This window comes from Zootoca vivipara, chromosome 6 (genome assembly GCF_965207765.1).
Source record: "Zootoca vivipara chromosome 6, rZooViv2.hap1.1, whole genome shotgun sequence".
Classification (NCBI taxonomy): domain Eukaryota; kingdom Metazoa; phylum Chordata; class Lepidosauria; order Squamata; family Lacertidae; genus Zootoca; species Zootoca vivipara.
The window spans coordinates 75,173,279-75,188,873 of record NC_142589.1 but is presented as its reverse complement, the minus strand read 5'-3'; the positions used below and the strand labels follow the sequence as shown (position 1 = coordinate 75,188,873).

The following is a 15,595-nucleotide window of genomic DNA, read 5'->3' as shown; positions in this document are numbered from 1 at the left end:
CTTGGGGGGGGCACCTCCCAACGCTACGTTTCTACAAAAAGCAACTAGCCCATAACATTTTGTTTAGAAGCAAAGGAAGCAGCCTTATACTCTGAGCGTTGGCACATCTAGCCCAGTGTCGTCTCCACTAACGAGCAGCAGCTCTGCGAGGTTTCAGGCAGGGGATGTTTTTCCTGGAGATTTTGGGGATCTTCTGCTTGCAAAGTGGATTATCTGCCGCTGAGCTACAACCCTTCCCCTTGGGTCTGGGCATATCTGTGTGGCCCGAAAGATGGAGAGGAGGAGGAGGAGGATTTATAGTTTCCATGCCTAGTTGCTTGAAAGGATCACTCAGGCCTGTGATTCCTTCCTCCTTCACATTTCAAGCAAAGGTCTTCCTTAGGGCCGTGGAGATGTTTTATCTGGATGTGGCAGGGATCGAAGCTGGCATCTGCCACATGCGTTTCTCCCAACTGGAACAGAGTGGAGGGTTTGCAGCCCTAAGGAATTGCACAAGCGACTTCTGCCTTGCAGAAGGGCTGCAACCGTTGTGCCTCCATATGGCATGTGGCAATTTGCATGGCATGTGGCAATTCGAGGTTGTTGTTTTTTTTTGCAAGAGTGGGCTGTGAGAGCGACTGGAGCAGGGGAGGTGGGGGGGAATCGACAGGCTTTGGGGGCAAGTAGAGGTGCAGGAACACCCAGTTCTGGCGATTGAGAAAAGGGGACGGGTTTTCACAAGGCACTGCAGAACTGAGCCATTTCTCAACCACAGAGCATAGTGTGCTCAAGTCTGCAACAACTTCTGGGTCCCTTGGGTTGAGTCCTCTATAAAAGCCAAACCACTTCTTCCTAATTTGTGCTGGAGTGTTGCCAGCTGAGCCCCACCAGAGGTCCAGAGGACATCTTTGGCCCTCCTAACAACCAGCCTTTGCTGGGAATCAGACAGATGATAGCACTTCAACTGTCATGGCTGCCCCCAAAGAATCATGGGAGCAACGCTTCACAAACAAGAGTTCCCAGATTTTTTTTGGGGGGGGAGCAATGTGCTTTGGATGTATGTGTGAATGTGACCCAAGTCTTGTGTTTTACACCTGGCCTGCAAACACTTGTAAGGATAGGCTAGAAAGAGATTTAAGTGGGGAGACGGCATGGGAGGAGGGACGGGACGGGGTTGAAGGGAGGCCTATAAAATCCTAGGGCCAGCTGCCACTGGAGTACAACCTATCTGTGAGGTGGGTTAACCTGAAATGTTGTCATTGGCCAAAGGTCCCCCAGCGAACTTTGCAGCTGAGTGTCGAGTTGAGCCTCATCTCTCAAGCCCTAGAGTCTTAACAATGCAGCCATAATCACCTGCCATTCTCTCAATTCTGTGCAGCAGTGGTTAGGTATTTGATGATGGGCAGACTTCTAGTCAAGAGGGGAGACCATTCATGCCCTAGCCCCGAATAATGCTGCTTTATTTTCTCCTGGAACGCAGCTGCCGCCTGGAATAACAAATAACAAAGCTCAAAATGTGTTAGGGGTCTATAAACATTGTACGAGTGCAGAAGTCCCTGTAAGGGATTTGACTGGTGTTAACACATGTTGTGCACACACATATATATTTCTGCTCAGCTTGCCCAGTGTCCGCCCTCTTGCATTGCAACAAAAATAGATTGCAGGGTCCAGAACGGCTTTTGTCCTAGTTGTATTGAATCCAGGATTAAAATAATAAGCAATGTGTTGGCATAAGGACACTGGGCTCTGATGGTTCATTCTCGCCTCCCTGTCAGAGATCATGTTAGCTCAAGATCGGTGTGTTGTAATGTCCTTTCCTTCCTCTCTGCCTGTTGGGATCTTCTGTTGTGCTCAGAAAAGTCTTCTACAAGCAAGGTTATTATACTTCAGTAGGCAAGGCAAGGCAAAGCAAAAACCTCATTTTAATAGGAAGATTAGTCTTTGTATTTTGCGAATTACAAAACTCTCCCCGCCCACACAACCTGCTTTTCATCCTGAGAGCCTCATTAGTGTTTCTAATATCCCCCCCCTTAAATTAAATAGAGTCATTGAATTGTAGAGTTGGAAGGGACCCTGAGGATCATCGATCAGTCCAACCCCCTGCAATGCAGGAATATGCTGCTGTCCGATACAAGGATTGAACCTGCATCCTTGGCTTTATCAGCACCATGCTCTAACCAACTAAGCTTTCCAAGCTGCTGCATACCGTATATTTGCTGACAGAGGTCCTGTACTCCTGGCAAGCAAAAGATGGGTCCACCTGTTTGGCAGCTAGTGCAGGACACTGACATAGCAGTGCCAGATTTCCCCCGCACAGGGTGCCTAGCTGAGGGGGCACCAAATGGGAAAGACCCATAACATAGAAAATCCATTTGGGAGCACCAAATTTTGGCCTTGCACAGGGTGCCATATGATGGAGAGATTACCAAAGTCTTCCCCTGGACACACAGATGTGCGTGTGGAAATAACATGTTGCCCTGCTTTTCCTGAGATGGGATCTAGTTTTGATCTTTTTGTCTCCCCATATATTTAACTGTACTATTTCTTAGCACATAACTTGCACAGTTTTATTCTTTCGCATTTTCCTTTAAAGAAATCTGATTTGATGTCGTCGTTGCTGCCCTTCGATCATTTCAAAGTGTTAAAAAAAACCTTTAAAAACAAAACAAAAACATGTTGCAACAGAATTAGGGTGGTGCAAGCAGTTCCCTACACAGGGTGTCAAACTGAGGAGGTGCAAAATAGTAGTAGTAGTAGTAGTTATAATGCCACCTATTTAGGGTTACCAGACATCCCTGTTTCCCGGGGACAGTCCCTGGATTTGCAAATAAGTCCCCGGACAAATTCCATCCCCGGAATGTCCCCGGATTTCCTCTAATCTCCCCTGGAAACGCAGCAGCGGCAGTCTCAGCAGCCTGGAGCAGTTGGCTCTGGCTGGCTTCAGGAGCTGCTTGGAAGTCCCCATATGATGGTGGTGCAGGGGCTCTAAGATGCAGCTTCCGGGCTGTCTCCACCTTCTCAAACCCCAGCAACTAAGCTGTGAAGGGAGGCTTCACACTGCCTATCAAAGCTTGTGTGCAAGCAGGAGGGGGCAGGAATCTCTCAGTTAGGCAAGGGTAAGCCTCCCTTCTCAGCTGAGGGATCCGTGCCCCCTCCTGCTTGCATGCAAGTAGGAATGGCGTTGAGGCTGCTCCAATGGGAAGGGAGGCATCACGCTGCCCGAGCCTTGCCGCTGCCACCGCTCTCGGCTTCCATGCTTGACCCACTGCACACCGCTTCCCCATCACCACCGAAGAACCAACTCAGGGGCTGCCCAGGCTCATGGAGAAAGGAGATAGAAGCCTCGAACGTGGCGGTTGAGGTCAAGGTGGCAGCAGGCCCTCTGCCACCGCCATCGCTGCAGCATCAACGTCCCGAACGTGTAGTATTTATTTATTTAGAGTGTCCCCGGATTCATTGAAAAAAATCTGGTAACCCTGCATGATGCATATCTACTCAAAAGTTAGTAGGGGCGCCAAATATTGTCCTCACTCAAGATGCCCTATTACCCAAGTGTGTCCCTGGTTGTAGAAAGGGGAAATAGAAGTGCAAAATGGGGAGGTGGAGACGACACACTGGGTGCACTGCTTTTGCGCATTGCTGCTGTGTGTTTTATATTGTAAGCTGCCCCGTGACCCCCGGATGAAGGGCAGCATAGGAATTTCATAAATACTGTAACAGTATGAGGGAATGTCTGTGGAAGAAAACAGTGGTGTGGAAGGTGGCATGGAGGTGGGGGTGGCTGCTTTCAGGAGGCTCATGCCAACGGCCCAGAAGCTCCTGTGGGGTTCAGTGTGAGGTGGGGTGATGCCTCGTTGTCCCCAGGCATCGGACTCTTTCCAGGCGGAGGGATACTGTTCCTCTTCTACACGCACGACCCCTTCACTCCCCCCTGTCCCCTCGCAACGAGCCCCAGCGGCGGGTCGCTCCGCGGAGCAATCCCTGCCCTTGCCCGCCTGGGGGAAAAAGTCCCGGACCCTCCGAGAGGACGGATTCCAAGATGGCGGCGCGGCCGGGTTGTTGCGAGCGGCCTTGACGGAGCCGGTGTGAAGCGACCGCCTCGGAGGCCCTAAGAAGCGGCATCGGTCCCTTCCCCACGCTCGAAGCGAGACGGAGAAAGCGCCGGTGGTGGGGCCGGCGAGCGGGCCGCAGTTACGGGTAAGTAGCGTGAAGAGCGGCGCATCTCACGTAACTTGCGTCCGTCTGCGAATAGGAACGCAGGGGCGTACGGTGCGGGAAGAGCGTAGCAGGCGTCTGTGAATAGCTCGCTGGGATGGGGGGAGAGCGAGGAGCTACGCGAACAGCGCGGCGGGGAGATCAGGGCGCCCGGCAGGGGTCGCTGCGCGCGCAGCTTCAGAATTCGAAAAGGTGCAAATGGGCGAGGGCGGGGGCAGTGAGGCTCTTTACGCAAGCGGAGTAGAACGCTTTCGAGAATACAGTACAGTGGTACCTCGGTTTATGAACACAATTGGTTCCGGAAGTCTGTTCATAAACTGAAGCGTTCATAAACTGAAGCGAAATTTCCCATTGAAAGTAATGGAAAGTGGATTAATCCGTTCCAGACAGTCCGCGGGGTACTTAAACTGAAGCGTTCATAAACTGAAGCGAAATTTCCCATTGAAAGTAATGGAAAGTGGATTAATCCGTTCCAGACAGGTCCGCGGAGTACTTAAACTGAAGCGTTCATAAACTGAAACATGGGTGTAATTGGTTCCGGAAGTCTGTTCATAAACTGAAGCGTTCATAAACTGAAGCGAACTTTCCCATTGAAAGTAATGGAAAGTGAATTAATCCGTTCCAGATGGGTCCGCGGTGTTCATAAACCGAAAATTCATAAACCGAGGTGTTCATAAACCGAGGTTCCACTGTAGTAGTAAGGAGACACATGCGCGCCGGTGGGAGGCTCAATGTTTCGCTGAGGTTTTCATTGTGTTCTTGGGGAAAACAGCCTTAAACAAACAATGCGTAAAATGGCCATTTTAAACTAATAACCAAGAATTTCCATGCATTCTAAGCATTTTTTTTACATTCCTTTCCCAGTCGATATCCCTCTCAAGTGAGGGAAAATAAACAATTCCATTCGTTAAAGGGTACTAGCATTCGATGCACAAAGAGGTGATCTGGTGGCATAAGCAGGGATCACATTTTATTTGGCAATCACTTCCTGTCTGTGCCTGCTGGATTTTAGCTATAGTGGTGCTTCAGCTGTCAAGTTCTCAAAATATTACCATTTTGATGTAAATGTTTTTTTGGGGGGGATGCAGTTAGCTAAGAGAGGTTGTGCCAAATCGGATCCTACAGGTACAGTACCCAGCTTTATAGATGTTATTGTTACTTAACTTGAAATTATTTCTTCTGTTTAAGTAATTTATTACCTTGCTTGCCCTATGTAAACAATCCTTACGTAGCCACAAGCAGCAAAAAAAAGTGTGTGAAAGTAAATAAGTGGGCTAGTAGCATCATTTGCAGGCTACTCACTTTTGTAGGTTTATTTTAAAAGTTGGCTAAAGCAGCTCTTGTGGCAGCTTACAAGGCTAGTTAAATACAACGGGCCAATTTGTTTGTGACGTTAAACCAGGCATCCCCAAACTTCGGCCCTCCAGATGTTTTGGACTACAATTCCCATCTTCCCTGACCACTGGGAGTTGTAGGCCAAAACATCTGGAGGGCTGCAGTTTGGGGATGCCTGCGTTAAACTATATGCTTCCATCATTGTTACTACTATTATTACATTTATTACCTGCCCATCACCAGCAGGTCCCAGGACAGCTTGCAGTGATTTAAAATTACAAACAGTTAAAACAGATCACAGTACAGTAGTAGTATGCTGTCCACTTGGGAGACTGGAAATAAAAGATGGGAGACTTTTTTGTCTGTGTTTGGTTTCAAATAAACCAGAGTTCCGTGTTGTGAATTTAAACTGGTTTGTTCAAACAAACCAGGATCAGGTAATGGTTTGTAATCCTGTTTGTTAACAGACCATATTTTAAAGTAACCAAAGTTTTCCAAGTTTGGGAATATTTAGAAATTCTGGGTGGGTTACTCTCAATTTTCTCCTCCTGGCCATCTCTGGCTAACCATCAAGGTTATTGTAGTTTATTAGAAGCTCCAGTAAACAGGATGAACTTGCAGTACAATCCTTTGTATGTTTACACAAAATTAAGTCCCACTGTGTTTGATGCAACTTGTGGAAGTGGCTAACCTCTAGGTGTTGTAGGAACCCAACTCTCATCAGCCAGCAGGGCCAATGCCAGGGATGATGGGAGATTCAGTCCTGCATCATCTGGAGGGCCACAGGTTAACCACCACCTTAGCCTAGTAAAAATAGTAAAAACTATTCCAGGCAAGAATTCTGGAAAAGGAATTCCACAAACCAGATGCCATGAAAGAACACTGCCTGCCCCCCAGCCATCTGCTTAATCTCAGGGGTGGGGGGAGTTCAGGAGAAGAAACTACAATGAAGATTGTAGCTGGTGAACAGCCTTATACAGTATAGGAAAAGGTTGATTAGAGCTCTAAGTTAAAACTAACTCTGAATTGCGCCTGGAAATATTTAAAGCACCAAAGAAATATGATCTCATGGTGAACCCTAGTTAACTGCCTTGCTGTTGTGTTCTTGACCATTTTATAACAAAAGAAAGAGAGTTGTAAACTTTTTTACAAGGCAGTAAAGTATTTGTTAAATCTGTAAAATCTCTTTGGGCACATGAATGAAGACATGAAATTTCACCATTGGTATTAGAGTATCTTATAACTACTTCAATACTTGATGAGATTGTACAGCTGCTTGATGCAGTTGTAATGACATTATTTTCAACATGGAAATAGCACCTTTGTGAGTTTTCTTATGGGCAAGTCTTTTTATTCCCCTCCACCCAATCAAACTGAAACTTCTCTTCACCCTAGTTGCTCCTAGTCTGAAACAAGGATCAGGTGCCTCCAAGTTCACATACATGGATATCCAGGTGTCTGGATTCCCTTTTAGTGTGTTGCATATAACTCAGTTGTCCCCTCCTCCCATGTCTTGTTCTCCCTTCCCAGGCACATCAAAAATGGCCCCAGCCTGCGAACGGCTGCAGTTTCGATTTCCTGGCTATGGCGATGGGGTGCTGCACCGCATGGACCAGCTGAGGCAGCAGAGGCGCTTCTGTGATGTGACAGTGCAGGTGAACGATCTGCGGGTTCCCGGGCACCGCGTGGTCTTTGCCGCTTGCTCCCCTTTCTTGCGCGACCAATTCCTGCTCAATGACTCACAGGAGGTGTCCGTCTCACTCTTCCAGAGTCCGGAGATTGGGCGCCAGCTTCTTCTCTCTTGCTACACAGGATGCCTCGAGGTGCCCATCAAGGAACTGGTCAACTACCTGACAGCTGCTTCCTTCTTGCAGATGGGCCACGTGGTGGAGCGCTGTGCTCAGGCGGTCTCCCACTACTTAGTCCCCAAGGCAGACACCCTGCTGCGGGAGGAGCAGGCGGAGGGGAGCTATCTCCAGCAGGATGGGGAAGAAGAAGTGGAGGAGAAGCAACCTCCTTCACCCACGGGGGAGACAGATTCCGAGGATGTCAAAGTGGAGGTGCCCGAGTTCACCCCACGTGACTCCCACGGCCCTTCTTCTCCTGCAATTTCCCTCTCCCTTATCAACTCCGCTGTGGAGATCACGCGCAGCTACTTGCAGGGTTGCTATGACGACGAAGCAAGCAGCGAAGGACTTACTTTCCCTCCAGCAGCTCCTGCCCCTGCACCTCAGTGGAGGAACTACCCGCTGCATCGTCACCGGCATGGCACGGCCATGGCATACAGGGACTGGCGGGCAGGTGGCGGGGTGGCATCGTGGAAGGTGCCGGGGCTGGAGCGCCCATACCGTTGCCCCCGCTGCAACAGTGTGTTTCAGCAGCTGGGGAACTTTGTGAGCCACGTGCAGGAGCACAAGCTCTTCCTGTGCCTCCGCTGCGGCAAAGTCTTCTCGCAGAAGAGCAACCTGACGCGCCACATCCGCGTGCACACCGGCTTCAAGCCTTTCCAGTGCCCAATCTGCCGCAAGTGCTTCACCCAGAACGCCACCCTGCAGGACCACCTCAACCTCCACAGCGGCATCAAGCCGCACAAGTGCAACTACTGCGAAATGCACTTCACCCACAAACCGGGCCTGCGGCGCCACCTCAAGGAGATGCACGGCAAGAGCACCGTCCAGAACAGCCACGAAGAGATTGAAGAGGTCACCATTGACTTTGATTGATGCAAGAGTAGGGCGGGAGGGGCGGCTGCAAACTAAGCGGTAGAGTCTTCCATGAGGCCAGGCAGAGTCTTCGGTCAGTCCAAAATTCCTTTTAGCAAGAGATGGGCTGCGTGAACTGGGTAAGGGGCAAATTGCAGACAGAAGCAGTCGACGCAGGGGTGCCACAGGCCACAGTCGTGGCTTTTCAAGTAGTAAGGGAAGTGCTGTGGCTATAAAGTTTTTACTGTAGAAGAGCACAGAGGACAAGGGGTGAACCGTCATCTGAATAGGAGACAAAATCGCCCCACAGCAAGGAGAGTGAAGATGCTGCCTGAGGATGTCTAGGCCCGTTTTGTAAATGGGTTCACGTGAGGGGAAGCCGCTGCCTCAGACAGTGGATTTTGGGTGCCCTTAACGGCAGCAGTGGGGAGATGAGAAAGTTGGCTCATGGGGCACAATCCACTGGGCAAGCCCCAGTGAAATGAAGGGGAGCCCTGCAAGAATGTGATGGTGCTTTGGTATAGCTCCCTTTCAGAGTGTGTGTGTGTGTGCACGCGCACGCGTGCACAAGACCATCATGGCGGATTAGTGTGTAATGGGATTGTCATTTATTTCCTACCTCACACATGTCAGTGTTTGCTTTGGCCCTGGTGGGGGCGCTGCAGAATCAGCCATCTGACTCAACACCAGAATAACTTAATCAAATAGGGATGACAGGAGATGGAAGTTTACAGTTGATTGATGAATTAAAATTAACGTCATTGGGTTCTGGTGGCAGACACCCAAGAATTATTGAAATGATTGCTAATCTCTTAATAAAATATACCACATGTCACTAAAATCGGTCTCCTTTCCAAGATGATTGGAAAGTAGTCAACATTTTGCTGCTGTTTTTTTCGAAAGGGGGCAAGCAAGAAATTAACAAGCCACTCAGCCTAAGGTCTGCCTCTGGTAAATTGAGGGAATACGTTGTTAATGATAGATGTATGGAGCACATTGAAGAAGTAAGTCTTGCTTACTATCAGCATGGCTTCTTTAATGGGAAGTCCTGCCTGACCTGCCACCTTTAGATCTTTTGAGAGTGTCTACAACTCCATGTAAGCTATAAGCCTTGACGCCTATATGAAGATTTCGTCTTTTTCAGAGGAAGTATGCCACTGGGTACCAGTTGCTGGGGTGTAACAGCAAGGGAGTCTGTTGGGATTTTTTGTCTGCTTTTTGCGATGTTGGTGGACTTTTTGGAGGCATCTTGCTGGTCACTGATGGAAAATAGATACGGGACTAGATGGACCTCTAGTCTCATCTCTCATGTTTGCACATCAGCCTTGCATTTAAGGACTAACCTGGCTGGTGTAAGCAACCAGAAATTGTATGCTGGCAAGCAAGTGGTTTGGCAGAGAAGGGGTGGAGGCCTCTGTCCCTCCTCCATACCCAGCATAGAAACCAGGTGGGCTTCCCAAAGAGAGGAGCTTCTTCCTCTGTGCCCAGCATTGAAATGAGGTGACCCACTGCAGGAGAGATGGAGCCCGCCCCCAGCAGACTACTACTACCGGTACTACTACTACTATTTATTTATTATTATTATTTTGTAGGCTACTAGCTTTCATAGGATTATTTACAACATTCTCTTTCATTCTCTATTTTCTCTGGGGTAGGAATCACCAGTGATTCTATTAGGCCCTTGTTAGACATCCGCACCAACCGAGTTGGCGCAGTGACTGGGGCAATGGAATGAAAGCTTGCCCACAATATCTTTGCTGATCTTTATTTTTAAATAATAATCAAACAGCTGCAAAAAAACCCTTCTCACCATCTTTCTTCAACAGTACTCAACAGCATTCCCTAACAGTATTCTATAACCACACACTACACCACTTGAGCAACTGAAGAAGTGCGCATGCACACAAAAGCTCATACCAAAATAAAAAACTTAGTTGGTCTTTAAGGTGCTGCTGGAAGGAATTTTTTAATTTTGTTTCAACTTAAATACAGTTTTCAAATAATCAATTACCCTATCACATTGCTGCATTCGGTGCAGTAGGTAAGCTCCCCCTGCTAATTAGTTAAATTGTTAAGATACCTCAGGTGTGTAGAATTGTCAAAAGCTCACAGATGTGCTGCCATGCAGGTTATAATTCCAAACACCTCTGAGTAGCACCATTGATCACATTAATATCAAGAAAACCTAACAGCCCTAGTGTGCTAAATCAGTACAATGCTCATTTTTAAATCTTAACCCAATTAAGATGCATTCTGGAGAGGTGGACAAAAAGATGCTTGAGAAACGCTTTCAGCTTCCTGCATCTCGCTGAGGGGAATTATTGCTCAAGTTCTGAGAACCTTAGTTCTAGGACAAACTTTTCCTTCTCAGCACTTGTGTAAGCCATTGCCTCTCATGTCACTTATGGTATTTTTCCTGTTGCTTCACATCTGCTGTCACAAGGACGTGTGCTCTTTTGTCCTTAAGCACTGGCAGCCTACCCTGTCAAGAAATGAATTTGGAAACCAAATTTGGAAATGACTCAAGATGCCCCAGGAATAATAATGTGAAGTTAGTTTCATGCAAGAGATCATGGCTTCAGGTTTGTTGTGTCCTCATCTCTTGGGTCCAGGAAATAGAGTGGAAGATCCTGAAAGCCCCAGTTTCTAGAACCATAGTGATGGGGTAATCCTAGAAAGTAAAGTTACCCAATAATAAAAAATTTCCACAGTAGTTCATTAACTTTTCTAGGGTCAAAGTAAAAGGCACAAAATAGCAAACAAGGTTTTTAGTCGTCATCTGATTGGCTAAGTCTGCTTAGGGTCTTTGTCTTAAGAGGGAACATAAGATGAGGAAACATACTTAATTTAATTAGGTTGTCCTAGATGCTGTTCAGATATCACGTTACATTTAGGGATGCTGGGATGAAGAAACAAGCGATAGCCTATACCCCATTTTCGAAAAGATTAAAACCATCAATTATCCAGGGCTGTCTCCAGCCTTGGCTCCTTCACCAATGTAATTTAGGTGAGGGATGTGCGTGAGAATTGTTACACAAGGGCCTCAGGCATCGCCTGGGGTTCTCAATGCATCCATTCTCCTTAGCTGCTGAACTGATGTGACAGGCTCCCTGGGTAGCAGCTGGTACACATGTGTGCCACCCCTTTCTACCCTTTCCTAAGCACTCTGGGAATCCGTGTGCTTCTGATGCAATAGTCAGCAAGTTGAATGGAGCCATGTCAGTGAAGCAGTTCTTGCTTTGGCTCTTCCTGATGTTGCATGGGCCCCACAGAATCTGCCAACACAAGAGTAGAACCTACTAGCTATACATTGTATGTGGAAGTTCTTTGTGTAGGGAAGATGAAAATCCCAAAGACTGTAGACACTGGTAGTGCATGCCTGAGTAAATTTGCATTGGAATAGCTCTTAAGAGGCTGCATGATTTGTACAGCATCAGATGTGTCATTGCTGCACTGACTAGAGAGATCACTTAGTGCTCTGCCAACTTTATTGACCCAATGACTTTGAACGGATTCCAGAAATGTTATTCAGGTGCATTCTCTGTTCTTCCACCTTGGGTCTCCAGATGTAAGGGTCTCCAATTCAACACTCAAACCATTATACCACAATGACTCTCAATCCCAAGTTTGATAGGGCCTTTCACAAAGCCATGCAAATGTATTATTATTATTATTTATGCCACTTAGATACCACAGATGCCTTCTGTTTCAACTTTAAAATGCTTTTCTATTCTGTCAGACTTGCGCAGTCAATTAAAAACACATACAGTAATTCCACAGTAGTTAGCCAATTTCTTATTTTAACATTTTCATATGGCTTTTATTTTATGTTTTATATCCAATTGTTGTAAACTGCTCTGATACTTTTCCGTGAATGCTGATACATAAATATTTTTGGAAATATTAAATAAATGTGCCAAACAGGTTTCTAAGAGGCCTGAGACAGCTCAGTCGGTAGAGCATGAGCCTCTTGATCTCGGACGTGGGCAAAAGGTTCCTGCATTACAGGGGGTTGGACTAGAGGACCCTCGTGGTCCCTTCCAACTCTACAATTCTGTGATTCTATTGAGTGTTTCCCGGACAATGTGCAAACTTCTGTGTGCATACAGGTTCCTGCGTTATGCAGGTGGTAGACAGAAATGGAATACTTTGACTTTACCTGACAGTAAGCTCCTATGCTACATGGTTTGCCACGAGGACCTGGAAATTGTGGGAATGTATGTTTGTGTGTAAGAGAGAGAGAGGTCTCTCCATGTGCAACTGGGGTGTCAGTGGAGCTCTTGTAGGTATCACCGCACTGTCCCTTTCTTGCCAGCTTCGTACTCTTGGCCCTCCAGGCACTGACAACACCCAAGTTCATTACTGTATATAGAAGCTTGTTTGAGTCTTTGAAGTGGGGATGGTGGGTGGGAGAGCCAGCAGGCATGAAAGGCAGGGAAATGATTGCTGTGCATTGCCAGGGGCATGGAGGACTAATATGTTCTGCAGTGGACTCGAAGCTTCGCATGTCGGCATGGGGAGCCGTCTGTGCAAAACAGCCCCCATGCAGAGGGAAACGGAAAGCCAGCCACAGACTGTGCTGGCACTGAAAGAGTCTCTTTGAAGCCATATGTCGCCAGGATTTACCTGTATATTCCGGCGTATAAGACGACCCCCAACTTTTGAGAAGGTTTTCCTGGGTTAAAAAGTACTGTAGTCTTATACACAGGAATATACAGTATTTTTCGTTATGGGAGCTGCCTTGCACCCGCATCTTCTGCTGTGGAGCTGAGGTGTTGGTACAAGAGGCTGACTGTGCCACGCTGGGAAGGCTCGAGACCTGATTGGTTTATAGAAACAGCACAGTGAGGTAGCAAAAATGTACTCTGCCCTGTGCTACTTGAGACAGAAGGTGGAAGGTCACATGTTTGAACTTTCTCATTGATCATATTAACAAGGGTACATCTATGGGATGCACTGCCACAAGTTGTGATGGCCCAGGCTTCAACAGCTTTAAAGCAAGATCAGGATGATTTATAGCGGACAGACCTATCAATGGCTGTTGGCCATAATGGCCAAACGAAACCTCCAATTCCAGGAGCAGTGTATCTCAGAATACCAATTGTGGGAGACAGTCAGCAGAGGAGGACTGTTGTTCCTTTCATGACCTGCTTGTGGGCTTGATGGAGGCACAATTGCAACCGGGATGCTTAAATAAATAGATCTGATCTGATCCAGCTTAGTTTTCCTTGTGTCACAGAGAAGACTAGGATAGAATCCTCCCCGTCATCTGATTTTCCATGTGCAAGGACTCTGGGAGGGTTGCTTTTAAAATGGAATATTCAACCACAAATTCCCACTGTCTGGAGTGGTACAAACAAGATTTTCCCACTGCAGGGTGGGTGGATCCAGCCTGAATTGGTTTGTGTCCACTAGGAAGTAGAGAATAGTGGTTAGAGCAGTGCAAGCGGAGACCCAAGACATCTCTGCTGATGCTATGAGGAGGAGTCAGAATTTAGGATCTTTAGGTTTGCTCCTTCATTCTGAGAAATGGGTATGTGGCTGCAGTTATTCATTCTCTATATAATTCATTACACTGCTAGTACTGGGTTCTTTTGTTCACTGTGATTGGAAAGCATTTATGAGCATGTGAAGGAAAACAGCTGGAAGCAGGAAACAGCCAGGAGCACCTGGGAGGAGGAAGAGGGGAACGGCAGCCAGAAGAAAAGCACAGGAAGCAGATAAAGCTGCCTAAGTGGCAGCTGTCACAGACAAAGAAAGATTACTCATCAGAAAAGTGTGGCTCTAAACCAGAGCTCAACGATGCACAGATGTTGCAATTCAGCTCACTTGAGTTGAATTGGCTGTTATAAGGCAGTAGAAAACATGATTTGCCTGGGTAAGGACCTAGATTAAGATTCACTGGTGATAATTTTGTGGAAGAGACCTGATAAAAACACCTGTTTGAAACCCAGGAGTGGATCAACAGGACTGAATTAGATTAACTATGTGCAGAAACTAATGTATAGAAGGACTAGGGTGCCTTCACAAAGGCAGTTCATTCCATTTGCCCGACATTTCCCAATCTGTTAACTTCCACATTATGTTTGAGCTTTCATACAACATAAAAGCCAGTTTTTGAAAAACTCATGGAACATACCGTGGTCCATGTTATTTGATTCCAGGAGAAGAAAATGTTTGCAGGCCATTAGCCTGGAAAATCACAGTACAGTAGTAAATTTTCTCCTGCTGCTGTGACAAACTGGTCTCCCACAACCAGGAGAGGCATGAAAAGGACGGAGAAGTTAGCTTTGTGCAGGCGCAGTCTCAAATTGCTTGGGGAAAGCCCTGGAGAGGCTTACTGTGATAGAAGCTGGTTCACTTTTGTCACAGGCAGAACAGCAGCCACAGGTATTTCCCCATCTCTGCTGCTATCCCATTTGGATTAACTACAATTCTTTTCCCCTTTGATCTGGCTGGCCCACCCTCTAAATCAGAGGTGGGCAGATTTCAGGTTTCTACTTCATCTTACACTAGACCTTCCAAGATCTACCAACCAGAGTCAAGTGCAAAAGTCATACGGTCAGCATTAAAGAACATTGCACTGAGCCTAGGAATCTGCTTTCTGACCCAGAACAGAGCTGAGTTCCCAGCCCTTTTGCCTGGTTAGGTTTCTTCACTTCAGCAGCCTACTCGACAACGTGGGAAATGCCAGTTTGTTGCCGCTGTCACTGTTGAAACAATTTGCAACCTACTGCAAATCATCCAAAGATCCACCAGTGACCTGTCTTGGTTAATTGACTAACACTAAAAATGCAATGTTTTGTCACTCGTAGACAAAACGCCAGGAGCACCCACCCCATTCTCATTTCCCGTAAAGGAGTTTTATCGGCGAGGTGCAGCTGTGTTTTGTTGTCTTCTCGTTTTTAGTAAATAGTGTTGAATTTTGTGTTTGTTTTTATTAAAGTGCTTAGAGATGTTTTATTACATTAAGCGGCATAAAATACTTTATTAATACATAATGCTGCTGTTTGTACAGCATGGTTTCTGCCCAGTCGGACATATTTCTAATCACTGCAGGGTAGGAAAATACAGTACCATCAGGGCTCAAGTTTTACATTGGCCACCCATTCATTTAATGCCAGGCCAGTAAACCTGCTGACACGCATAGACTGGTAAGTTTTGATGAAACCATTGGGCGCAAGCCTGAAAACTAATTTAGTTTAATTTTTAAAAGAATTGCTTTTGCTTGCTTTGGAAGCAATTTGTTCTCCTTCATTGTGGTATTTTTTAATTTTGAAAGCTGCTTGCTTTTGAAGATAGCCAAATGAAGCTGACACAGTCACCACATCAAAGAACATCCATGGCAGCCAGACCCAGATCCA

The 15,595-nt window shown here is 46.8% G+C and overlaps 1 protein-coding gene across 2 annotated transcripts; it reads left to right on the top strand.

Moving 5' to 3' along the window:
- Positions 1 to 3,991: 3,991 nt before the first annotated feature.
- LOC118086093 (zinc finger and BTB domain-containing protein 26-like) lies at positions 3,992 to 9,072 on the top strand. 2 transcript variants are annotated; one of them, XM_088672648.1, is made up of 3 exons: positions 3,992 to 4,176; positions 7,060 to 7,184; positions 7,299 to 9,072. In XM_088672648.1, the coding sequence occupies exons 2-3, from the start codon at positions 7,071 to 7,073 to the stop codon at positions 8,250 to 8,252; spliced, it is 1,068 nt and encodes a 355-aa protein (XP_088528774.1). In that variant the 5' UTR covers positions 3,992 to 4,176; positions 7,060 to 7,070; the 3' UTR covers positions 8,253 to 9,072. The 2 variants fall into 2 exon arrangements, with proteins under 2 accessions (XP_088528774.1, XP_034973246.3); XM_035117355.3 differs by having other exon boundaries at positions 7,060 to 9,072.
- The last annotated feature ends 6,523 nt before the right edge of the window (positions 9,073 to 15,595 follow it).

Coding starts and splice junctions, on each gene's coding strand:
- LOC118086093 (XM_035117355.3), top strand. CDS start 7,071: ATGGCCCCAGCCTGCGAACGGCTGCAGTTTCGATTTCCTGGCTATGGC.